This window comes from Perissodus microlepis, chromosome 13 (assembly GCF_051167445.1).
Source record: "Perissodus microlepis isolate ML-2025 ecotype Zambia chromosome 13, ASM5116744v1, whole genome shotgun sequence".
Lineage (NCBI taxonomy): Eukaryota > Metazoa > Chordata > Actinopteri > Cichliformes > Cichlidae > Perissodus > Perissodus microlepis.
The window spans coordinates 20253903-20278844 of NC_140473.1; the positions used below are offsets into that span (position 1 = coordinate 20253903).

At 39.8% G+C, this 24942-nt stretch overlaps 2 protein-coding genes across 4 annotated transcripts in view; one reads left to right on the top strand and one right to left on the bottom strand.

The window, feature by feature from the left end:
• Positions 1-20366, top strand: LOC146375091 (protein FAM13A-like). Of its 3 annotated transcripts, XM_084949471.1 has the most exons (22): positions 1-490; positions 1319-1520; positions 1667-1876; positions 2742-2922; positions 5519-5693; positions 6143-6261; positions 10178-10216; positions 11221-11442; positions 11761-11875; positions 12020-12105; positions 12777-12849; positions 13574-13654; positions 14948-15140; positions 15737-15986; positions 16239-16371; positions 16607-16688; positions 17354-17553; positions 17661-17744; positions 17876-17977; positions 18279-18493; positions 18698-18799; positions 19270-20366. In XM_084949471.1, exons 1-22 carry the CDS (start codon positions 461-463, stop codon positions 19394-19396), a joined length of 3021 nt encoding a protein of 1006 aa, XP_084805597.1. In that variant the 5' UTR covers positions 1-460; the 3' UTR covers positions 19397-20366. The 3 variants fall into 3 exon arrangements, with proteins under 3 accessions (XP_084805597.1, XP_084805595.1, XP_084805596.1); XM_084949469.1 differs by lacking the exon at positions 10178-10216; XM_084949470.1 differs by lacking the exon at positions 10178-10216 and having other exon boundaries at positions 12792-12849.
• The window catches only part of phyhiplb (phytanoyl-CoA 2-hydroxylase interacting protein-like b), a 16332-nt gene continuing 10231 nt past the window's right edge, over positions 18842-24942 (bottom strand). The window contains exons 4-5 of the mRNA XM_084949476.1: positions 23152-23269; positions 18842-21711 (exon numbers count right to left, since the gene is read on the bottom strand). Of these exons, the coding sequence (XP_084805602.1) occupies positions 21168-21711; positions 23152-23269 (662 nt within the window). The 3' untranslated portion in view covers positions 18842-21167. The remainder of the gene's footprint in view (positions 21712-23151; positions 23270-24942) is intronic.

A 24942-nucleotide genomic window follows, 5' to 3' on the forward strand; every position in this document is an offset into this window, starting at 1 on the left:
AAAATAAATAATAACATAACAAAACATCTTGATATATATTTTTCCACTTAAGCTCCTCTACAAATAAAATGATCTGGTGGCAATTTGGGATACAATTCCGACACCGAGCATCTAACCTACAGTAAAGTAAGCTACAGCATCCTGGTCCTGAAGGGCTCGACTTCTCCTTACCACACGTCACCATGGTTACACTTGTGTCACGTGACTAGCAACCTAAACAATATTTTCCAGGGGGGAGCTAACGTAACGGTGAGAAGAAGTACGCTAACTACTCCATTTTAACAACAGCATTCCCCATCCGTTGTACACCTCGCACACTGGGATGTGAGGGCCATGGCAGTAATTAGTCTTCGTACGTCGGGCTTTCAGATAGTTTCAGAGAGCGGATCATCATGTCGAGGAGGGAAAAACCTGTCTACATTTCAAAAAAGGAGAACTGCCCCGGTTCGCTGAGCTGAACATGGGAGCGAGTGCTTCATTATCGCTCTGTGTAAGTTTCGCCTGAGGTCTTATTCCACTTTTCGGTGTTCTCGACATTTTCGTTGTTAGTCCGAGAAACACTCGAAGTTCTATATATGTACCTCCACACAAAACTTCTTATAACCTGGAAACATTTAGTTAATGTTGACCGATATATCTAAGTTAACGTTTATTCCTGGAGGTCTCGTTATATCGAGGAAAAATGGCATTTTCTCCGAGAGAGTGTGCAGTTTTAATGCTAAACAGCTAGCGTTTTCACAACACCACGGGTAACGAGTCCTAGTCAAACAACTCACAGGTAATGAAGCAGAGATGGGGAAGTTTTCAGGATGTCCTCAGGACCTGGCTACTCTTAACCCTTTAAAGCCCAGCGTGTCGGATTTGATACATATGTTTTTGTGAGTTTTTGAGACTTCTACATCATTAGCGTGACTTTTTTTTTTATCTTCAAAAATTGCATGACACATTTTTAATGACTAAACTGCAAAAATATGGCTTATGTAGCAAATGTGATAAAATGTGATACAAATTAAAACTCATATATATATATATATATATATATATATATATATATATATATATATATATATATATATATATATATATATATATATATATGCAGATTAAAATTTGATATATTTTTATATATTTTGTCTAAAGGGTCAACAAACACACCATTATCAAAAAATTAAAGATTCGGGTAGTTATTTCATGGTTCAGGTTTTAAAGGGTCAAAAGAGAAAAGAAAATACAGAGAGAAAATCCCCATCTGTGGTTATTGACTATAATAAAAAACTTTGACTGAGTCAGCTGCATTGTGCCTCCTCTTGTCATGCAGAGTGACGTGTCTTCAGTGAGAATTGTGAGGCCCAGCGCCAAGATCAGTCCAGAGCCCTTCATTCCCACCCTGGTTACGGAGCCTGAAGAGGCACCCAGGTGTGTGTTTGGTGTTGCTTTGGAAACACTGAGAGAGGAAGGGCAGATGGTCTGCGGAATACCCCTTGTGTTAAGAGACATGGTGGATTACTTGGATAGGAATGGTAATTGCTTTACCCCCCCCCCCCCCCCCCCCCCCCCACACACACACACTTTTCAGTCTCACCTTATTCCTCATTTCTTCCTTGCTTTTTCTTGCAACATCACCTGAATGTGCACTTACCTAACTAACTCTCTTTCCTCATTGCAGGAATACAGCATAGAGGTCTGTTCCGTCTGTGTGGGTCAGTGGTGCGAACCAGGCAGCTGAGGCAGCGGTGGGACAGTGGTGAGAGGGTTGACCTGGACCATGAGGCAGATGTCCCTACTGTAACATCTCTACTAAAACTCTTCCTTCGGGAGCTCCCTGTTCCTCTCATTCCTGAGCCTCAGCGCAAACAGCTGGTTCTGTTCATAACAGGTAATGCCAATTAGGTGGCATCACATTTTATTAACTCTAAGGTAAATATGGTTGCATTGAAATTGGTAGTATTATTGTTAGTCCTGATGCAAGCAAGGCTGAGCTCAGTCAATATGTTAATGCGCATCTTGATCCCATTTTAACACATCAAGCTTTCTTTAAAAAGCTGGAAAGTAAATTTGGCGTGGCTGAGAAGCTACCTGCTGCTATCAAGCCTCACTGAAATATCCTTTTAAAATATTCTACAAAAAAAGTTTAAATTTCACACAAAATTGGAGTATGGCATACAAAGAAAGCATGTTCTATAAGTTTTTTTTTCTTTAGATTTTGTACCGTGACCTAAATTATACTGAAGCATGATAACAAATCCAAATATACAGCAGAGTAACTAGCGATGGAACTAATGTACCTGTACCAGATCAGTGGCCTGATCTTAAAAGTCAGCCTGGGAACATGTGAAAAAACATGAGCAGCTATGATGCCTTTAAATCCAGAGAAAACAGTTGCAAAAACCTCACTGTTAAGTACCAAAACATGTATATGCAAATGCACTTTGGAAACTTTATCTATAAACTGCTAGGTAAAACTATCTTAATCTATCTTATATTTATGTAGATTCATTCTGCTTTGTATCAGCACTTCAAGCTGTTGGTGGCTATTGTACTCTGAGTAAGAAATTAATTATTTACTCGGTAAAATGAAACCCCTGTTAACAGTGCTTATGCCAAAGAACTAGAGACACAAGTGATGTTAAAAAAACTATTCAGTGTGAATTCTCATGCAAATTTATATATGTTTATAAGATATAAACTCTTTAAGTCTGAAATGTACATGTTATTGTATTTTGTGTTTTTCTTATTTTTAGGATACACAGATGAGGATGAGATGAACCAAAGTCTGAGAGAAAAACTATCCCAAATCCCTGATGACAACTTCAATATTTTGTCTTACCTCATCTGCTTTCTATCCAGAGTGGCCACTCACAGCCAGTCAAACCACATGCCTGTGGAAAATCTGGCAACCATCTTTGGACCTTGTATGTTTCAGTAAGTTGCAGTTATTAATGCCACATTTAAATCCTCACCAAAGCTACAGCGTGACATAAACACTTAAGCAGATAGTTTAGTGACTCAAAATTGTATGTTCTGCCATGCCTAAAAGTTTTGGTTTTAACATTTCGTTTTGAAGAGGTTTGTGGTTCTAGTTTCTCTTCATTTTCACAAAACACTGGCTTTTTGTCATGATGGCAAACTACAACATGTCAGCAGCAGTTCAGATGCCTCAGTGGCTTTATGTGTCTTTTGCATGGAGCTGGGTTGGTCCCTTTAAGGAAATGGGTGTGAACTGGGGTTAATAATGCAGAATATGTCACATAAAGATACAGACAGGGGTCATCAGGATTTTGCCGGTTGTTTCTCCCTTCCTGTTTACAGAAGTCAGCCATCACTGTAAACAAGCACAAACTCTAGGGAGCAAAAGTGTAAAGTTAGACTTTTCTTGCTTGAGTTTTCATCGCAATTATAATTGGTCAGCATCTTTTAAACAGTTCCTCTATCTTTTAAACTCTCAGTTTTGCCTTTTTTCCGCTCCCATTTTTTGTAACAGTTAACGTCATGTCAGTGGAATGTGGTGTTAGTCATAAAGTTCTGGATTTGTGGGGAAAATATCTGGTGATTTTAGGCTGAGTACAAAGAGTTGGTTAGGGTGTGTGGAGTTGGCAGCAGTGGTTTGGAAAAAAAATATGGAGGCAGGTTTGAAATGGTCTTGGAGAGCTGCAAAATGTTCAGTGCTGTTTTGCTTCTGACCTGAGATCTGAGAGGAGTGGATTGAATGAAAAACATTAGGGGATGAAAGACTGCAAAAAGATGTTCAAAAGTGATTACTTTGTTAAAAAAAGTAGCTTCTGGTTTTTGATTGTTCCTTGGTTTTGACTGACATGCATTATTATGAGCGCCTGCCACTTTAACTTTTATATATGTCATTTAAACCTGTTCCTTTCCTTGGAGGTGTCAGTTATGTAATGTGTCTGACACACTTCTTCCATGCTGACCTATCAGCCATCGAGTCAAGTCAAAGTTTATTTATATAGCACATTTAAAAGACTAGTGTACATCAAAGTGCTTCACAATAAAACCGCAGTGTGGGCAGAACAAAGAACAAATAGTACAATTATATTTAAAATTGCATTTACATGGTGTACTGCAGGCCGAATGAAAGCCAAACTAATTTGTTTTAAAAGCTAAGTTAAACAAGTGTGTTTTTAAACGGGATTTGAACTATTGAATTGATTCCGAAGTATGGGTTTCGACTGGGAGATTATTCCAGAGTCTAGGGGCAGCGATGGCAAATGCACGGTCACCTCTGGTTTTTAAATGAGACCTTGGTTGCATTAGGAGCAGTTGGCTGGAGGATCTTAGTGCTCTCTTTGGGTGTAGCTTGCCATCACCAGTGTGTGAATGTCTGTGTGAATGGGTGGATGACTGAATGTGTAAAGCGCTTTGGGGTCCTTAGGGACTAGTAAAGCGCTATACAAATACAGGCCATTTACCATTTGTACAGCTCAAGGAGATCAGTTAAGTAGCTAGGGGCCAGGTTATTTAGAATTTTAAAAGTGAGCAGAAGGATTTTGAAATCAATTCGATATTTGACGGGAAGCCAGTGTAGGTTAACAAGGACAGGGGTGATGTGCTCATGCCTTCTAGTGCCGGTTAAGAGGCGTGCTGCCGCATTTTGGACTAATTGCAGGTACTGAAGGAGGGAGAGTTGGAGGCCCAGGTAAAGAGAGTTGCAATAGTCCAATCTACAAGTGATGAAGGCATGGATACGTTTTTTGAGTTCTTTATGTGGTAAATAGGGCTTAGCTTTGGAAATTTGGCGTAATTGATAAAAGCTGGTTTTTAGCACAGTAGATACTTGCTTGTTTAATTTAAAAGAAATATCCATAAGCACTCCGAGGTTTCTGGCGGAATGAGAAAGTGTACGTCCGGCGTTTGATGGTTCAATGGTCGAAGATTCAAAAGAGTTTGACGATCATAGGAAATTAGTGCAAAAACATCCGGGAAGCATACATAAAGTAAAACGGCAAGCAGTAGGCAGAGCTTGGGGAGACGAAGCAATGTATGTATTGCATTGTGATCTTGTTCTCATATAAGCCATGTGGACTTATATCTATTAATACATAGCCAAATTTTCACACTCACTTCATATGGGATGAACTTTTTGCTGTTGTTTACACTGAAGAAAAACTGAAATGTAGCTGTCAACAATAACACTGAAAAGCAATTGCAGCGTAATGTAAACATGTCAAGACATTCTATTTTATTCTAAAGTGGGATTTCCACACTGTACAGGATTATCTGAAATGTAATTTAAGTAGATGTTTCCAAAGCCAAAGTGAAATTTCATAGTTGTTTACTGATGTTGTTTTTGTCACTGGGCAATGTCAATGCTGGGTGCATAGAGCCCCCTTATGCACTCAATTTATCTCAGTTTACTGATGTATAAGCCTCTGTCCACTAGATGGGGCCCATTTCCAATATGTTTACAACATGTAATGGAAGACATTTAGAATTCACAGTGCATCATACAGTATGTATGTATTGCGTTGTGATCTTGTTCCCTTTTCTCTTTTTTGTTTTCCAGTGTTGCAGAAGGACCCAGGATGCTGGAGGAGCAAAGTGTATGCAATGCCCTGTTGCTCCATCTCCTCAGGCATGCAAAGGCTCTCCTTCCAGCCCCAGCGGAGGACTCAGTGGGCTCCTCAATTGCCTCAACCTCACCTCCTCCTCCTGTCCTCTCTGCTCTTTCACACTTTGAGGTGAATCCAGTTTTTTTTAAACTAGATGTATGCATCTATTTTGAATTAATGTTACAGCTCTTTCCATCAAATATAGCAGTTTTACATGGTAGTGTTAGTTATTACCAGCCTTTTAGCTCATGATATTCAGTGTGTGTCACGTTATGAATAGTCTGTCTGTTTCTTCAGAAGACGTTCTTTAATTTTACAGATATTTTTAATACATTTTGTGGGCCATAGGCAGTAACATTATTCATCCGTTTTTATCATATATTATTTATTGTATGTTATGCATTAAACTGAAAGTAGGATTTATTGCCGCTCTATTACAGTAAAACCTTTGTTGTGATGTTTCAGCTGACTTGGAAGCAGTTAAAACTGCAGAATCTTGTGTAGTAAATGCAGAAGATTCCTTCAATGGTTTGTTGTCTGTCTCTAGTTTGTGTGTTTACTGTTGATGTCCTTGCTAGGTCCGACCCAGCAGCTGTTACTCAGACCACAGCAGCGTCCCCAGGTTTGGGGTGGAGAATGCCATGTCATCAACCAGTCCTGCTAACCAGACAGTACGGCTGGAGACTCACCTCAAAAGGTACTGTCACCTAGCACTAATGTATTTGGCATTAGATAGATAGATAGATAGATAGATAGATAGATAGATTTCCCTTTAGGCCTTTTTAAGGCAAGAAACCTGTGGGTTTCAGAGCAGCACCTTCTTACAGTAACTTTGTCAACCAATATTTGTGTTCTGTTACTTGTACAGCTTGACCCATTTGACCTTTCAGTCTAATGGACAGTAAAAATAGTACCAAATAAATTTTCTCCCAGAGAGACTCTACGTATTTCTTTTTCAGTTGTGAATGTTTGTTGCTGCAAGCTTGTAAATGGAAGTTCTGTTTGAAGCACATTTTGTTCTTGCCATTTTAGGCATAAATGCTAGTAGCTGTTTACTCTGTGATGAAGCAACGATGTTATCAGATGACATCAGGCTCATGAAGACTAAAGGAAAAATTCAATATTACATCAAGATCACAGCCATATATCAAAGTGATCAGATTGTTCTTACATTACCAACTTGTGTCAATTTAAAAAGCAGGCATCAGTAGCTGGGCAGCTACAGTACGAGGCATGAAATGTACATTTTGTACGTGTCTTTTTCAGTTTGGATGTAGAGGAGTTGGTAGCAAAGACCTCAGTCCATTTCCACAACTCATGTTGATGCACAAAAGTCATGCCTGTCTAGCTGTCGATATGTTTTATTAAGATTTGTTTTATTTACCTTAAGACAGAATAAGCTGAACTTGTCTGAGATATTGGTCCATGCATTCATTTCAAGCAGATTAGACTCTACTCTGTTTGCTAAATTATTCAAATTATCACTAGGGCACTTTTAGCTTGTTCAGAATGCAGCAGCCTCACTACTGCTAATTCACTTTATTGACTCACAGTTCAACACAGAATTACCTTTAAAATCGTTCTGTTAGTTCATAAAGGTCTCAGTGGTTTAGCCCCACCACTAAATTGCTGACTTGCTGGGTGCCTATAACCCAGTTAGACCTCTCAAATCACCAGGTATAGATCTTTTAACTGTTTCCAGAATTAGATCTAAGGGTTCTGAGGGTTTTAGTTACTGTGGCCAAGGTCTTCAAAACAAGCTGCCTGTTGACCTGAGGTCGGTTACAAATATGCCTGCTTTCAAAATCAGACTCAAAACCTTTTTAATCTCACATGTTACATCTAATAACTGTGTTGTTTTTATTGCCTTAAGACATTGTAGGATACATAGTTTTGTTTATGTTTTTATCTTTTATGATAAGCACATGCAGTGAAATGTGCTACATAAATAAAATTGACACCGACATTGTATATATAAAATATATAAAACTCAGTGCGCATGCGCCAACCAGCGTGCAGCCTGTTACAGTTAAATAATTTCCCCCAGGGATCAATAAAGTATTCTGATTCTGATTCTGATAATGTAGATTCAATGTGGAGTTCTTATCTAAGAATTAACCACCCTGTGTTTATTTGTTATCTCATAATTTTATATAATCATCTACTGATTCAGAGCTGTAAGATCTGTCACCAACAAGCTTCGAGAAGATTGTCAAAGCTTCCAAGCCAGTTTTATGTGTTCTCGCTGCATCTGAGTGTTTGTTTAGCTCTAATAGGGCAAACAAATATCAATAATTTTTCATCAACAGCTTCCCACTCTTATCTGTTCTTCAGGCAGAAGATGTTGAATCATTCCAACTGTCTTTCTAGTTTAAATATATTGAAATCAAAGGTACACAGCATTATCTTTTTATTAGTTTCATTTCTGTAGATAAATAGGAGTCGGGTTAAATATCTACAATACAGTAACAAGAAGTGAAACTGTGTTTAGCTCATTTATTTGTTTCCTAACTTAAGAGTAGCAGCACATTGTCTCCTCCATTTCTCCTCGTTTCAGAAATGCCTAATTTTTGTTTTGCATACATAAACAAGAAGGGGTCATATTTATTTTTTGCATCTGCACATGCCAGACTGGTATCTGTCACTGGGAGAGAGGCCTGGCATTTGCATGCTGTGCTGTCTTGCCATGTCTTGACCTTGGTGCAGTCCCGCTCTAATTATATCTCCAAAGGGTTTAATTTCAAAACAGGTGTCCATTCTGACTTTTTCCAATTACATAAGATGATATTATAAATATACTGAATGATTCTAAGAAAAAGTATCGTGTCTTTAAGTCAGCGCATTGCAGTCATATTTTCCAGTCTTTCTTTAGTATCCATCCATCCATTTTCTTCTGCTTATCCGAGGCCCAGTTGCAGGGGAAGCGGCCTAAGGAGAGAAGCCCAGAGCTCACTGTCCCTGGCCACCTCCAGCTTGTCTGGGGGAGCACAAAGGGGCTCCCAGGCCAGCCGAGAGATATAATCTCTCCAGTGTGTCCTGGGTCTGCCCCTGGGCCTCCTTCCCGTGGGACATGCCGAGAACAACTCATCCAGTAGGCACCCAGGAGATGTCAGATGCCTGAACCTCCTCAACTGGCTCCTTTCGATGTGGAGGTGTAGCGGCTCTACTCCAAACCACTCCTGGATGGCCGAACTCCTCACCAGCCACCCTTCTGAGAAAGCTAATTTCCACCACTTGTATCCACGATCTTGTTCTTTCGGTCACTACTCTAGCTCGTGACCATAGGTGAGGGTAGGGACGTAGACTGACTGGTAAATTGAGCACTTTGTTTTTACGCTTAGCTCTCTCTTCACCACGATGGACCAGTACAGAATTCGGATCACTTCAGCCGCAGCACCAATTCATCTCTTGATCTCTTGCTCCCCTCTCTCCTTTATTTGTGAACAAGGCCCCGAGATACTTAAACTCTTCCACTTGGGGTAGTAACTCATCCCTGACCTGAAGGGGACACTCCATCCTTTTCCAGCTAAAGAACATGGCCTAGTTGGAGCACACCCTCTGGTCCCCCTTCTTAAAGATGGGAACCATCTTAATGTATCGACATCCCTGTGTTTGAACATGGTGTGGATAAACTGTGGTTTGTACAGAAGTTCAATAACAGAATACCGCTTGGGTTTAGATCTGGTAGGCCGTTCCTCCCAATAATGACCCCTCCAGGTTTCAATGTCATTGCCCACATGACCATTTAAGTTTCCTGGTAAGGCGATGGACTCCCTAGGTGGGGCGCGCTCAAGCGTCCCACCCAGGGACTCCAAGAAGGCCAGGTATTCTAAACTGTCATTCAGCACATAAGATAGCATCCACCAAACAGACCATCTCAAAGGCTGCCAGAGGCCCGACCTGACGGTGCAGGGGAAAAACCCTCTCATCTACCGGGAAAAACTCCAACGTACAGGCAGCAAACTGAGGGGAAAATAAAATTCCCACCCGAACAGGTCCTTGCAGGGCACCCATGACATAGATAAGGAACTCATAAAATTCTCATTTTCAGGTTCAAGTTTCAAGTTTTTTTGTGTAATAGGATTTTTATTGGCCAATGAATTATCTTCCTTATTGAGTCATGTTTTTTTTTTTTTTTGTTAAATATTTATTGTGTAATTGATGTGTTTAGGCATGATTTTAAGTACCCCCCATTTGCGACCTTGTATCTATTTTTGTTAGTTTGTGTTGCCTTTCGGCTCTTAGCATCTCTGGCCTACTTCCACCCACTGCTGTGCCAGAACTGGCACTGCTGACCCTGAATGTAACCAAGTGTTTCTGTCTGGGAGCTCAAATTTCTGTCTGTGCACAGCTGAATGCTGAAGTGTGTTTGTGTGCATGCATTCTTGTTTGTGTGTATGAGCCTGGGTACCCATGATGGGTCAGTTCTCTGGCTCTGGGCGCTACTTTTTTTTTATCATTAAGCACCCATCATCTGTGCTCTCTTTTCTTTATGTCTTTGACTTTCTCCATCCACCCAAAGCAGCAAACTGTTTACTGTCATAGGTAAACTGCATAATGTTGTAAGTTAATCGGCTTTGGCAGAATATGTTTTCTTGTCTCATCTGCTTCAGCATCAGGGACAACAACCATGGATCTACAGTCTTCTGCAAGTGAGTGAGTTCATGCAAGGTAGCTTTAGACCCAGTGGACAGATGTATTTGCTTTGCAGCAGCGATCATTCATCCATAAAAAGGTTATGCTGCTGGTATCACTCAAAGCAGAAGTCTAGTCACAGATAACCTGACTAATTTGTGTGTTTTAGGGTTTTGTTAACATTATTTGGTGATTTGGTGTTGTCTGCAGTTTTCTGATAGCTGTTGTTGCTGCTGTTCACTAGCTTCTGTTAATATAGTGGATGTTTAAAAAAGGGAAACTTGAAGCATAATTCATTTAGGTAAATCAGTTGTGCTTGTTTTTGCTGAGGGCAGCTCATCAGAGTTTTATGAGACATGTCGTGGCGTAACATTAGATCAGGCACTGCTGATTCAGACCTCCTGGATGTTTTCCTGCAGAGATGAGCAATTTTAACTCCTCTTAGCCCTGTGATAATGCACTTACAAGTTTGTTTTTTCGATTTTACTCCTGTGAATGCAAAAGGATATACTTTAGTTTATTTTTCCTTGATTTAACAATGTGTTTTATTTTATTTTGTACCCTACTGATGTATTTAACATTTTTATTTGTTCTTTGCTGTCTTTAAGTGTATTAAAGATTCCCTGCATTTTAATGTGCTAGACTGAAAATGGTCACATTGTTAATATATCTTTTACTATTGCCAGAAAAATTATTAAAAGTTGCCTTCCTGTAAAAATGCCTGCTATCAATTTAGTTATTCCTTCTCTACGGGAACATTTGCATTGTGTTTTTTTAGCTAGACCATTTGTTCTTCTACAGCGGATTGTTCTGTTAGTACCATTTTAGATGAAAATGTTCACCAAGCCTTTGGTAAAAAATTCAGTATTTAGCTAGCTCCAAAATATCTGCTCTCGTTGCTTCTTCATGAAATCATTACTTAAAATGTATTAACACTTTAAATAGGGTTCCTCAATAGAAAGTGTTTTCTGTCTCGCCTCATCTTCTCTTCGTGTGTACTCTTCTCTCTGTCTCTTCATAGTACTGACACACCGGTGCAGGGCTGTGAAAACAGCTTTGACGTCAGCACTGACATTCAGAAGCTGATTGCAGACCAGGAGGTTCTGGAGGAGAACAGTGAAAGTGTGGAGGCAGGCGGTGTGCTCTCCTGCCCCACTGACCCAGGGCCAGGGCAACATCCACCGAACAGACCATCTCAAAGCACACAGGGGGAGCTGCCAGAGATGGAGTGTACCACCCTGGGGTGAGTATATTTCCTACATGTCTACCCATTTTCTACCCAGAGATTATGGTGCTTATATAGCACTCTTCTACTCTAACTTTAACAGAGGATTCAAAGCGCTTTTTACAGGCCACATTCACCACATTTATTCATTCAGAGCCACAACAAAGTGCACTCTGATTAATGTATCAAGGGCAATTTGGGGTTCAGGATCTTGCCTGAGAACTATTTGACAAGGTCACATCAACATTATGCCTGGTCATATTATCACAAGAAGATAAAAAAAATATTTAGTTTCTCCCATCAGCCTTCTCAACCATTTCTCTTTATCATCAACAGAACCTTATCACAGGTGGAGGTGTCCTCCATAGTGAAGAAAGAAGACAAGTATGAAGTAGACATGGTCAAAGATGGAAAGGTCCTTTCTTCATCTCTAAATGATGACTGTTCTGCGGTGTGTATTGTTTTTTTTTTCACATTTTATCACAAGTTTGCTTTATTTCTCCTTTTTTATTGATTTCTACTGTTTAGTAACAGCATTATAAAAGCTCACTAGGTGTCTATAACGTTGCATGACTTGGACTAAACTGCATTTCAGGCTTCTGCAGACACAGGCCACCTGTCATCTATTTCAGAGAATGAAACGCAGAGCAATGCCCAAACACCGAAGCAGCCCACAGAGAGGTGAGAGGAAGGTTTCTTCATGCACATAACAGAAGATGATGTTTTTTTCCAGCTGTGCTATTCATTTATTTATTTATTTGCTTTGTATGCTTTATAGCCCTGTTTGTTTATGAGGCATGGCAGATAGCAAAAACATTTAAGTCAAAGTGAAACTGCAAATTTCAGACTCCTCCCAATCGAATTTTAACATTATTCTAAAAATCAGAGAGAAATAAGATTTATATTAGTAGTCTCTGTGTGATCGTTAATGTTACATGATTCTATAATAGCTTTTTCCCCTTTGTACTGCTGCTTGGTTCGTCTTACTTCAGCTCATCTCCAAGCCCTGCAGTCAGTTTAGAAATGGGTTATGGGAACAGTGTCCTGCTCACAGTCATGGTTTTGATATGATTCCAGTCTAAATAACACTGACACGCCACAGGGGCTCACGTGGAACAGACCGTCTAGCTGGATGTGACTGACCTACTATAGTGGCAAGCTGAATTTTTGTTTACAGATAGGTCATTGCTGTTATGTCCCACTGATGTCAGACATGAATAAGCCATGGCCCTAATGGCATTGCCAGCTAACCCTCTGGCCACAGAGCAGCAGATCTGTATTGATTATAACAGACAAAGCATTAAATTGGCGGCCATGTATTTATTTCAGTTGTATTTGCCTTTTGTTGACAGAATTTTCTTTTGCAGCGTCTCTTTCACCTCTTTCACCAAGGCAGAAGACAAAACCACAGTGTCTGAATGGAAGGTAAATATGGCTCTTTAAACATTATAGCTACCCTCTCCAAATAATTTCCACATTCTCCTTTAAACTCTTTTTTTACACTAGCACGACTGTTCTGTGACAGCTAGGCCAGTTTGCACAAAAGTGAATATATTTATAATGCACGTGTAGAACATCCAGAGTGATTTACAAAGCTAGAAAAAGGGAAGCCCTGGGCTGAAGGCTAGCTTAATGTAGTGCACTAAAAAAACGAGAGAGAGAGACAGAGAAAGAAGGAACGCCTTGAAGTTCAGGTGGCTTGTTTAAGATTTTAGATCAAAATCAAACTGTAAAAGTGATCTCTCATACCAGATAAATATGAAGGGAAGCACCCAAAGTAGTTAACGTAGTCATCTGAGCAGTAGCTAAATACTGAATACCCTCACAATGCCCCTTTTTAGATTTGGAGGTCGCACAGCTGGATGATGGTGATGACAGTGTTGCAATTGCTATCTGTTAAAATCTGTTAGAATTTTTGATTACAAAGTCATCTTAACTTTTTTCAAAGAAACTATTCAAACTATGAATGAAATAAGTCTGTGTGGTGATCAAAAATAACTGGAGAGCTATTTTTTATGTCTCTATTATGTATCATTATAATTGAAAATTTTCCACATCGGTAAGTGTGCGGTTGCCCACATTGATATGTGTCAGTAAGTAGGCTTTGGGAAGGGGATATTAACATTGGTTAAGCTCTTTGTTCCTTCAGAGGGGAAAAGGAGGAGGAGGAGGATGTAACGGTTCTCCTGACAGGCATCATGATTGCAGAGGGAGAAACACAAGAAATGACGTAAGTTCTCCTCCCTCATGGTCTTTATAGATACATAAGTCAACACTATTTATGTCACCAGGATGAGTGATGCTGCAATCGATTGTGCTTGTGTGTATGTATGTGGAAGAGGATGGATGGATGGATATATATATATATACATAGGAGCAAGGTTTCGTGACTGTGGGTTCTCTGGTTTAGTAATGATAGCCTCACTTCTTCCCCTCCCTTACATCCTTCCACCTCCTCTGTGACGCACAAAGCCTTGTATTTAATTTTTTCAAATTTTGTTTTATGAATGAACAACCAAGGAGGTGTAGAAATAAGAAGCCAATCCTGTATCTGCTGCTGTTAATGATATTGATGATGGGGGTGGCGCAGTTACAAATCTATTATTTTTTTTCACTCTGCATATCAGCATCAGAATTCACTGCGTATGCACCCACTTGCACACACTCACCGAGGCAAACGGCTTCGTGACTCCCCGCAGCTCCATTAAACAGACTCCTTGCTTCGGCTTGACGTTGCTGTGGAAACACCTCGTCATATATTGAACCTCTCTCTTTTCTTGCACACACGCCCCCACATCGCACGCAATGACTGAAGAGGTATTCCTGCCGCCCCTATTCTTCCGTGCATGATGAATAATCCATGTGGAGGCAGATCAGCAGCAGAAGTGTTGGGAATGCCGGTTTGAAGGAAAACCATGTGGATTTAGGGATGTGATATCTCTTCTGGGGGCTTGCCATATTATCATACACTGCCCACAAACAGGCGGATCAGGTGATCTGGGAATCACGGTGACACAGTTAATGGAATTACTGTGTATTGCTCATCAGAGATCCCACGCTGTATGCTGGTGCATATTAGGAATCTGACTGACAAACGGATTCGTATCTTGCAGGTTGACTGCTGACCAGCTTGTAGTTGCTCACAGAGCTGAGGGGGGTGACCGCTGTGGGAATTCGATTTTTTTTCTTCTCTTAAATGTGTTGCTTGTAGCGATCATTTGCAGTAACCTTTCATAGCTACAAGGAAATCTAAAGACTTGTGTTCTGTTCCTCGTACGTCAAACAAGCAGCCTGCTTGTAAAGCTGTATTCTGCATTTTGACTCATACCTTTTTCAGGAAGACGACAAAACCACTCTTCTCACCTCATCTTGCAAATCTTTACTGAGCCACACTCTGGACCAGAAGAGAGTGAAGAGATTTTGAAAGGACTGCTCAAGATTCCTGAGCATGATGTGAAACGCTTCTTTCTCTCTATCCTGTCCTACCTACATCCTTGAAGCTATGTTTTGCTTCTGCTTCCAGAGCCCCTCTCTAAAGCTGCAAGCCCTGGAGGCTGACTTGGGACCTCCCTTAGCATCAGGAGACCCCGAACCTCAGGATAACTTACCTGCTCAGCAACAGCCTCTGTCTAATGAATCGCAAAGGCTGAATTTGACCCACAGCCTGCCGTTAGCGCCTTTTCAGGAACAGCAGACAGTCGACTCATCACCGCCTGGTAAGACAAGAACAATGAAATAGTAATAATGATTTTTTTAGCTTCCAGTATAAACACTGTACTGGCACTGAAGAGCAAAGATGACATGATTTGTAAACATTAAAAAAACTTTAAAGTTTCAGCTTTGTGAGATAATGGGTTTTATTTTATATGTACTAAACTTGCAGCTCTACCTATGGTATATAATTCAGTCTCAGTTTTCTTTCATTTATTTTGCTCATTAAAGCTGTTGTAATGTTGCTGTCAATAATTGTTGGCCACAAAGTATGAGCTTGATTATTTAGAGCTGGGTGTATCTTTCCTTGTTAAGTTAGGTAACTAAGGTAATATTGTTGCATCACTCTACAGCTGCTGGTGTCCGTGGTTTTTTTATTTCTATTATTTTCATCCTTTTGTTTGGGCTAAACATTGTTAAAAACATGTATTTATTTTCTTTTCGCATAAAGATTATAACAGCTACACGAATAATCTTGTTTTACTGATTTGTCACAAACAGATAAATTAAGATTTTGCAAATTAAGATAGGATTTTAGCCTAGCTTTAATTTTAATAAACATAAAATTATCATTTTACTTCACTCTTGCTCTCTCCTACAGCACACACCCCGTCCCCGCAGCTGTCAGATTCCAGTCCTGTCCATTCCACTTCCGCTTATTTAGAGGAACTTTCTGGAGAGGATACACTACCGAGCCCATCAGGCCCTCACGCCAGCCCACTCCTTTCCCGTTTTACGATGACTGACTGTCCAGTTCCCTCGCCACGTTGCCCCAACCTCAGCCACAGCCAACGCTACAATCTAGACCCCGACACAGCTCCATCTCCACCCTGCTCACAGCACATACGCATGTAAGACGACTTCTTTGCCGCTGACATTTGTAGCTCATAAATGGAATCCTCTCATGTTATGCTCTTGCTGTAGGTTAAAAATGAAAAGCAATTTGGAAATGTTTTTTATTATTCATAATTAATGCTAATACCTTACAAAATCATACTGGCTGTTATAATTTGTGATATTTAACTACACCCTTTGAGTCCTTATTGCATGGACCAATGTGCAGATGTAGAGTTAAATTGGGCATATGTTCTTCTTGTCTCAAGGGCTCGCTGCAGTGTCCTTACAGAGCGAGGCGAGGGCACCGTGTCCATCTCAGCTCTCAACAGGCACATCCACACGCTGAGGAAGAGGATCAGGCATTTTGAGGAGTGTTTTGAACAGGAGAAGCATTATAAGGTTAGGCAGTGAATCAGACTTGCTTCATCAGGGTGCTGTAAAGATATTTAAGTTCTAAACTGTTGCTGCTAAGGATGAATTACTCCCTCTGCTGGAACATTGGTAGCATAATGGTTTGTTAGACAATGAGGAATAAGCTGGTGATAATGATTACTTTGAAAAAACACTTACTTGGTATCCAGTGCAACAGACTGGCCACTGTAATGTGAGATATCTTTTTGTGTTTTTTTTCCAGCCAGCATACAATGACAAGACAGCACATCCAGAGGTGGCCAGACTGATGAAGGAGCTCATCAGGTGTCGCAAGCAGCTTAAAGGTCAGTTATATAACCAAAAACATTCTCAAGTAAATTATTTAAAAAACTGCAGCGGGGAAAGAAGTTTCGTAAGTGGTTCGATTATCGGAGCTACATTGAAGCCTGAGTTGAAAGTATGTACCTGTAAGCTAAACAACTAATTTTGAAACGTTGACTTAAATGTTGCATATACCATGAATGTAAATGTCAGTAATGTAGGAGATAATCTATATGTAATAATTAATTAACTGAAATGACAAGAGAGATGTTTATAGAAATTAGTAGGCTGAAATGTCATTTTAAAATGGTAGCAGAGAAATTATTATCTTTAACCTCCTAAGACCCAAACTCTTCCATTGCCTGCATTTTTTATTTCTCTTTGATATTTGGGCATATTGGGATCTGATGAATGTAAAAACAAAGAATTGCCAGATTTTTTTTAACCTAATTTTTGTTTCTAAGAAAAATAAGAGCCACATATGAGGATATTTGTTTAAAATTTTGATGAAACAGAGGGTGTATAATGTCCTCGTAGGTGGATATCAGGCCCTTGTAGAGCAAAATTTAGTATTTTGGTCTAGACAACCAAAAATGTGATGTCCACATATGTGGACACCAGGTCCTAGGAGGCTAAAGTATTTTTCTTTCATATTACATTCCTCTGAAACTCCTGCTCTTTCCTGTAGAGCTGAAGCTAAGGCAGTCAGAAGAAGCTGAAACATGCAGGGGCAATACAGACAAACAGGAGGCAGTACCGACAGGAACTGAGCTCCAGCAGCTGAACAACAACAGCAACACCAAGCCAAACGTAGAGGAAACGGTGAACATTATAACAAACAGGCTGAAGGAAAGACGGCAAGAGCTGGGCCTGCCCGACAGCATTAAGGTTGATTTTGCAGAATTGTTTGTACCATTAACACAAATATAGCAATACAAGTTTGGACATTAGATGTTCTAAGAGTTTATTAGTTTTCACTACTCCCGTATGTACAGGAGATGTCCCCTTTCCAGATGAGTATGGAGAAGACCAGCATGCAGAAGTGTTTGTTGTACTTCGAGAGTCTTCACGGACGGCCGGTAAGACAAGCTTGGATGAATGCTCTTTGTTTTGATTCTTTTGAGAAGTAGTTTTATTTATTTTTATAAATATCTTTCTAGTCTGGTGAAAATCTATCTTAACGTTTTTCTTTCTTCATCTCTGTTGTCAGAGCACCAAGCAGGAGCGAACTTTGATGAAACCTTTCTACGATCGCTACCGTCTTCTCAAACAGCTGATTTCTTCCTCAGCCACAGTAAACATTACAACCATTGTGAGTCAACATTCAGTTGATTTTTTTTGTTTGTTGAAAGAGAGATAATACCAATGATGCTGAATTTTTAAGAAGAAAGGTTAAACTCAGACTACATCTGGCTGAATAGAACAGCTGCACAAAAATATTATGAAACTTCTGTTTATAATATTAAGAGATATAAACAATAATAATGATTTATAGAAAGTCAGCTGGTTTTATCTATCCATCTCTTAACTTTCAGAACTGGAGCATTGAAAATCGTTGGATTTGCCTCTCTCTTTGCCTTACCATGATTTCTCTTTCTTCTTTATCTGCACAGGAGGAAGAGGAGGGCTCTGATGAAGAGCATCCCAAACAGAGAAGCCCCAGGCAGCAGCCGCTGTGGTTAAAACCCTCCATGTGTGTGTCCTTAGAGGAGTTGCAGTGTCCGCCCTCCCTAGAAATGTCTGAATCGCCTCTGGTATCTCCGCTGGAAGAGGTGAAGGTTCTCCACCCGCAGATTATCACTATGGCAACACTACATGAAGCTTCCAGGTACACCATGTGAGAGTGTGCGATTCTGTGTGCACGACATCACAACCAGAAAAAACCCCGATTTGCTCAGTCATGTTTTAAAGAAAGATAAAGATGGTTCGCATTTGTTTTTCTTTGATCAGCTTGTCTTCAGTTGTGGTTTATTTATTTAAACACAATCCAGATGATATAAAAACTTGATGAATTGGTTCTTTCTTAATGCAGACCAGAATTACTCGATCACCTCAGGCTGACTCGATCAGAAAAGCGGAGGGTTCACCAAGCGCTTCGAGAGTTTGAGGACCAATTCTATGCACAGACTGGCAGGTAACACACCATGAAGCACATACGTACGTAACACATCAAGAGTACTTGGCTTTTGAATTTTATTTTGTCTTTTACTAAACTTGGAACATTTGGTTTTCAACAATGCCTTGTGAAAAAAAAAAAAAAAAAAAGAAAGAAAGAAAAATATCCACAAAAGAAATTCCATTGTTATGGTACGACAGTGTAATGCACACTCATGTAACATTAATCCAGCACACAGAGCTCAGGAAAGACAGATGTTTGCTCTGAATTGTACACAGTACTGTACATGTTAGTCCTCCAAAGTTAATGCAGTAAGTCTTTTTTTTTTTTTTTTTTTTTAAATTACAATACACACTGTACAAAGCTATCTGAGTAAGGCAACATAGGGACCATCAACCAGTTATGGAAGCTGCTGCAAGTTGTTTGGAAACTACAAACTAAAGTTTGCTTTTCATTTGCATCTTCCATCCTCCGTATATCATTAACAGGGCATGTCAGAAGGAGGACCGTGGACCAATGGCGGAGGAGTACTGCCAGTATAAGAACCTTAAAGCGAAGCTCCGTCTACTGGAGGCCCTGCTTAGTAAACAACAGGACTCAACCAAGACAAGTTGAGTTACTCACAGTGGGACCTTTTTCTCTAACTTAACAGGACTCGATCATTTCTGAAATAAATCAGGTCGTGAAGCCGGTGGTTCTGGTCTTGTTTCATGCCATGCTCATTATGTAGATGCACTTTACATGAAGGAAAAAGTGATGGAAATTGGTGACAATCTGAAATGCGGGGTCACTGCAGTCCCAAGAAGACATCCCTTATTATTCATGACCCATCTTATTATAAACCTGATGTAGCAAGCTTATGTTATGTAGCACAAATCTATGTCAAGAATGAAGCGCTGTAATAACTTGATGTTAGTTACACTGGAGTCATTTTAAGATTATGTATTATATGGCACTTTTTGTTATTCACTTTTCCCCCCTTGCCAAAACACTATTTGACACCTGTGTCCAGGGTTAATGTGGAAAATGCATTTAAAAGTGCTGTGTTGGCAGAAACGTGTAAGCTTAAATGCAGTCAATGAGACAATCCTGCAGTGTTTGTGCATGTCTGTTTTTTAGTCCTACATTGTGCTATGATATGTATTAAGATTTACATAGTTGAGCTATATTGTAACTTTTGAATTTGCGTGTTCACCTTGGAAAAATGTGAATTTTGGTGAACATCATAGTGCAAGTTATACAGTACCTGCTGTCGAATTTGTGTTTACCCCCATTTTTGCCTATATGAAGTTTATCCCCCTAAATGCCGTTGTTGACAATGATCAGAGCTTTTAACATTGTGCACTTCTGGTTTATATAGTTTTCTATATATCTATATATAATATATGAATGTATCAATAAAAATAAATATTTTTTCACATTTATTCTAATAAACACAGTTTAAGGTTCTACTTTCTTTCTTTGCACTAACTACAACGAAATAAGAATGACTGCTGCAGAAAAGGTTGCTATGACAGAGGTACTGACAGCTTTCAAACTCATGCTGCACAGAACTGCATCATGCTTTTTTTCTTTTTTTTTTTTTTTTAAAACAAATAGTTCACTCTTGGTCATCAAAGACTCGGTGAATACACATTTCAGAGGCTGTTGCATTAGTACGGTTAAGATTCCACAGCGGTTTTATGTCTGGTTTTTAATACCTTTGGTATAAATCAAGATGACTATCGATGCTGCAGCCCTAGAAAATTGTAGTACCAGTCCATGCCACTAGGAGGTAAAAACAATTTGTCAACTGTTCAATGACAATCAAACATCGTAAAAAATGACAATAAAATAAGACAATGTAAACAGAAAAAAGAAATTGTCCACACACACAGTGGGCAGTTAACAGTATATCTATAAGAGCAAGGCATAGGCCAATAAAGTATGGGACAACTGATTTGAGAAACAACAGGAAATTGAAATGAAGCAGCCCATGTTTGTTAGTACAGTTAAAGGGTTTTGTAAGTGTGACTTGCCAGATGGGTAGATGGATCTGTGTTGTTGGTGTCCCAGGTTTACATATTTCAGTCTGCTGACTCCTAAGATATCTTTATGTGTTTCTGTTTTCAACATTAGGATAACCCACCCTCAGATGAGTAGACAAGGGTGCAGGTGTCAGAGTGGTGTACCTTCGTCTTTTTCTCCACTCTTCTTTGGGAATGATGGTCTTTTGAGAGTACAGAGCAGTGTCAGAGATATGTTGGTGTTAGCCTACTAAATCTGCTTCATGCATGTGTTGGTCTGCTTCATCAGTACATGTGGACTTCCTTTGTGTGAGTAGAGGTCAGTTACTCCCCCCCCTCCTCCTACGCTCTTTTTCCTTTTAAACATTCTGGTGTTTCCCCTAGCGTCCCACGCTGATGTTGCAGGTCTTGCAGCTGGGATCCTTCTTAGCATTTACTGTGGAGAGACTCATCAGCTGGTGACCACTGATCTCTGCCACTGTGCCCAAGGATAGGTCTACAGGCTCTGTGTAGATCACCTCCAAGATGACATCTTGGGCGTGGTGAAACACCAAACCACCATCACCCTCTTCAACCTGCTTGCAGGTAAGGAAACGGTTGTTGCTGATGTCGAGCAAAGGAAGCCTCTGCTTACAAAACTCATCACCCCTTGAGCCTTTCGGCGCTAGGACCAGAATCACATAGTGGTAGGCTGTATACATACAGTAGAAGTCTCCAAAGTACAGGTTGGTGTCAGGGTTGAAGAGCGCATCAGCCTGCACCTCAAAGCGATGGCGACCATACGGGGAATCCTGCGGGGGCTTGCCAGTGTTGAACTCTGTGTTGCAGCTGAAAAAGATGCCCTCCAGCTTACCACTGATGGGAGAGCCATGGCTGCCACTGTTGTCTTTAATAGAGGGCAGCATCCGGTTTTCTTGCGCCTCCCTGAAGTTTGCAAACAAAGGAATGAAATCAGTTTTATTCTGTTTTTGCATTTCTCTGCCAATCAAAGTAGTTTTTGTAAATACTGGAGAGAGTGGCACCAGGTTTTAATTTGGAAATGAAAGAGCAATTTTCTGGAATTTGTAACACATGGGAAATAAACTGAATGCGTAAGATGCAAAACATCTTGAATACTGAGCCTCATAATACAAAAAGTTTTATAGTAATCGCATTTAGCTTTGTCCAGTTTGTCTCATTGAAATCCCGGGGGTGAAAATATTCCAATGAGCGGTTTGGTTTTTTTTCATTATGACAAACTGCTATAAAACAAAAGCAGCTTTCAGATTAACAACTGAACATTCAAAGCATCTGTGGCAGCTGCATACAGTTTCTTCTCCACAGAGGGAATCTGAGCAGCAAAGTCCCGATAATGGAACTGTAATTATTACGGCAATTCATACAGCTATCACTCCAGAGGTTCTTATTATATCCATATTTCAAGCTTTGTCGTGGGCTTCATGGACTATTCAGCTCCAACCACAAGTGTTAAGAGCCTCATTTGAGCGGTACTGTCAGTACTCTTACTCGCCACATGATGACGCAGTTTAACAGGCGCACGGTACACTGTAGCAGCTACAACTCAGCAAAAGGGAGATGACTATCCAGATGACATCATGCTGTGTAGCACCAACAAAAGACTGCCCACAAGCTGTGGCTTTAGTACAGAGACTGTGCTTTGTTAAGCTGTGAGCATTACCTCTGAGGGACAGGGTGATAGGAGAGAAAACAGTCACTCCGTTAAAAGGAGGAGAAAAGAGGCCAAAAGTGGAAGAAAATTCACTCACATGAAACGAGATAAAAATCAGTTCACTCTAGATGCACAATGCTTCAGTAAACAGTAGTAGACCACTCCAGAGATATCCCTTCTTTTCCTGTCATACTTGTGTTACTTTTGTTTTTCTTTTGACTACATTCCCGAACAACTGCCAGCTATTGTCTGTCAGCTACATGGAGCTTTCAAACAAATCACAGTGTAGAAAAAAGACCTGGCTTTTCGTTTGATGTGCATGCGTAGCATTGTTTACTGGGGGAAAAAAAATGGCTGGCTGCTCGAGTACTTATTTCTGCAGATTCATGAAACCAATGCAGCTGAATCTGGTTTTGTTTTGCTTTAGCAGCTGAAGAGCAACACATTTTTCTGATACCATGTTACCCACATGCTTGTAAACTGTATTGTATAAAACATGACCAGAAAGGAGTGAGCCGGAGAAGTTTGCTAGAAATGTGTGTTGCAGTGAGCCATGCAAGTTGGCAGATGTGTTAACCCAACAATATAACAGCCAACTCTTTAGATACAGAATGACATGGAAGCTCAGTTAGGTCCAGGCTTTAACATCTTTCTTTGTAATGTAATAAAGAAGAAAATCATAACGTTATGCCCACCTGGCATGATCAAAGTACTCTTTATTCTGGTTTCTGTAGAAGACAGAGAAAGGCAGCATCCGCCCAGCAATGACCTCCGCCTTCTCCAGCAGCTGGTTTAGATGCACTGTGGAGTAATCTGGAGAAAGAAACATTTTTGTAAAAATGATTTCTACAAAAGCAGATTAGAAATCTGTATACATGCTATCAGTATTTTGTCATTTATGCCATTAGTATTAGTAAATGTAAACATTAAAAAAACAAAACAAGACCTACTAGAAGCCCGGCTAGGATGAAATATGAACCATGCATTAAGGATCCTGGCATTTTTCCATCTTTAACTTTTCCATTTAGATATGACTCAGCATTAAGCGCAAAAACATTTTCGATAAATGGATGTACTCAACGGGGAGTGGACTTTCTCCAAAGCATATAAAAAAATCATGAATGCATTTTCCCCATGGTTATTTTCCCACAGGCACCAAACACATCACCACAGGTAACCGGTTAAAATTCTCAGTACTTTGAATGAAAATGAAAGAAGACATCCGCTTTATCCTGACACTGTAAATGTTTAATGTCAAAAAGGCTGACTTTTATATAGATTGATGGAGCACAAAGCCGCAGCTTTCTACGTGCAGAGGAAAAATGCATTTGACATCGAACTTGTCAAAACATATGTTCGACTGGTTTTGGTGACAGGACGGGCATCTCGTGCCGGGCTGTTAGGATCAACAGCTTCATTTAGCATTCTCCTTCTTCAGCTTCTTACTGTGACACAGCTCACACTCTTCACTTGCCTGTCATTCTTCTTCAGATTTAAACTGCCTCTCCTCATCTATTTTACTTTATTGTATAGCTGTTCTACAGGCACTGATAGTCCACCTGTTTGGTCCAGACTGAAATATTTCAGCTGTTAGATAGATTGTCCTAAAATAATGTCTTGATATTACAGTTGCCAGAAGATAAAGCTTACTAATTTTAGTAATTCTATTAATTTTTTAAGATTAGATTTTTGATGGACTTTACAGAATGTCATGTTTTATATTTTACTATCATCAGGTCATAATATCTCTTTGTCCAATACTTTGATTACATATACTAAACTAAAACTACACTAAGAATGAAAACTAGAAGGGAAAAAACATTTTAGTTAAATAAAAACTAGAAAAAACTAAAAACTTTTGAAAAAAAATGTAAACTAACAATTTTGTGAACTTTGACAACTAATTAAAGTAAAATAAAAATGCAGAGGAAATTAGGTCTAGTGCCCTACTTTTTTAGTAAGTATTATTTTAGTATGGATTAAAAACAAAAAGTCACAAGGAGATAAAAATAAAGACTAATTAGAAAATAAAAAAACTATAATAAATAACTCTGCTCTGCTATCATGGGTGTTGACGCTCAAGTTATTTGGCACTTCAAAGTGTAGACAAAGTGAGATGCAACAATCACCCTAAACTGGAATTGGACATCATCATTAACCCCAGTGATGTCCCTCCTCATCCACCCATGCCATACCTCCCTTCCCCCATCCTGGTCCCCAGGCAATGACGTTGAACTCCGAGACCTCTGCATCAGGAGATAAACAGCACAGCTCCTCTCAGCCCTTCTTTGTTATAATCCTTCCACTCAGTATATTAGCTTCCCTCTTACCTTCTCCCTCATTAATGCTCTAGCCTTTACTCCATTGTATTCTTCTCTCTTCCATTATCGTTCTCTATAATTAACTCGGCCTCACCCAAAATTAAAGCCAAGACTGATGTCACATATCCTAGAAGTGCATGCATTCATCAAATCACCATATTCCTC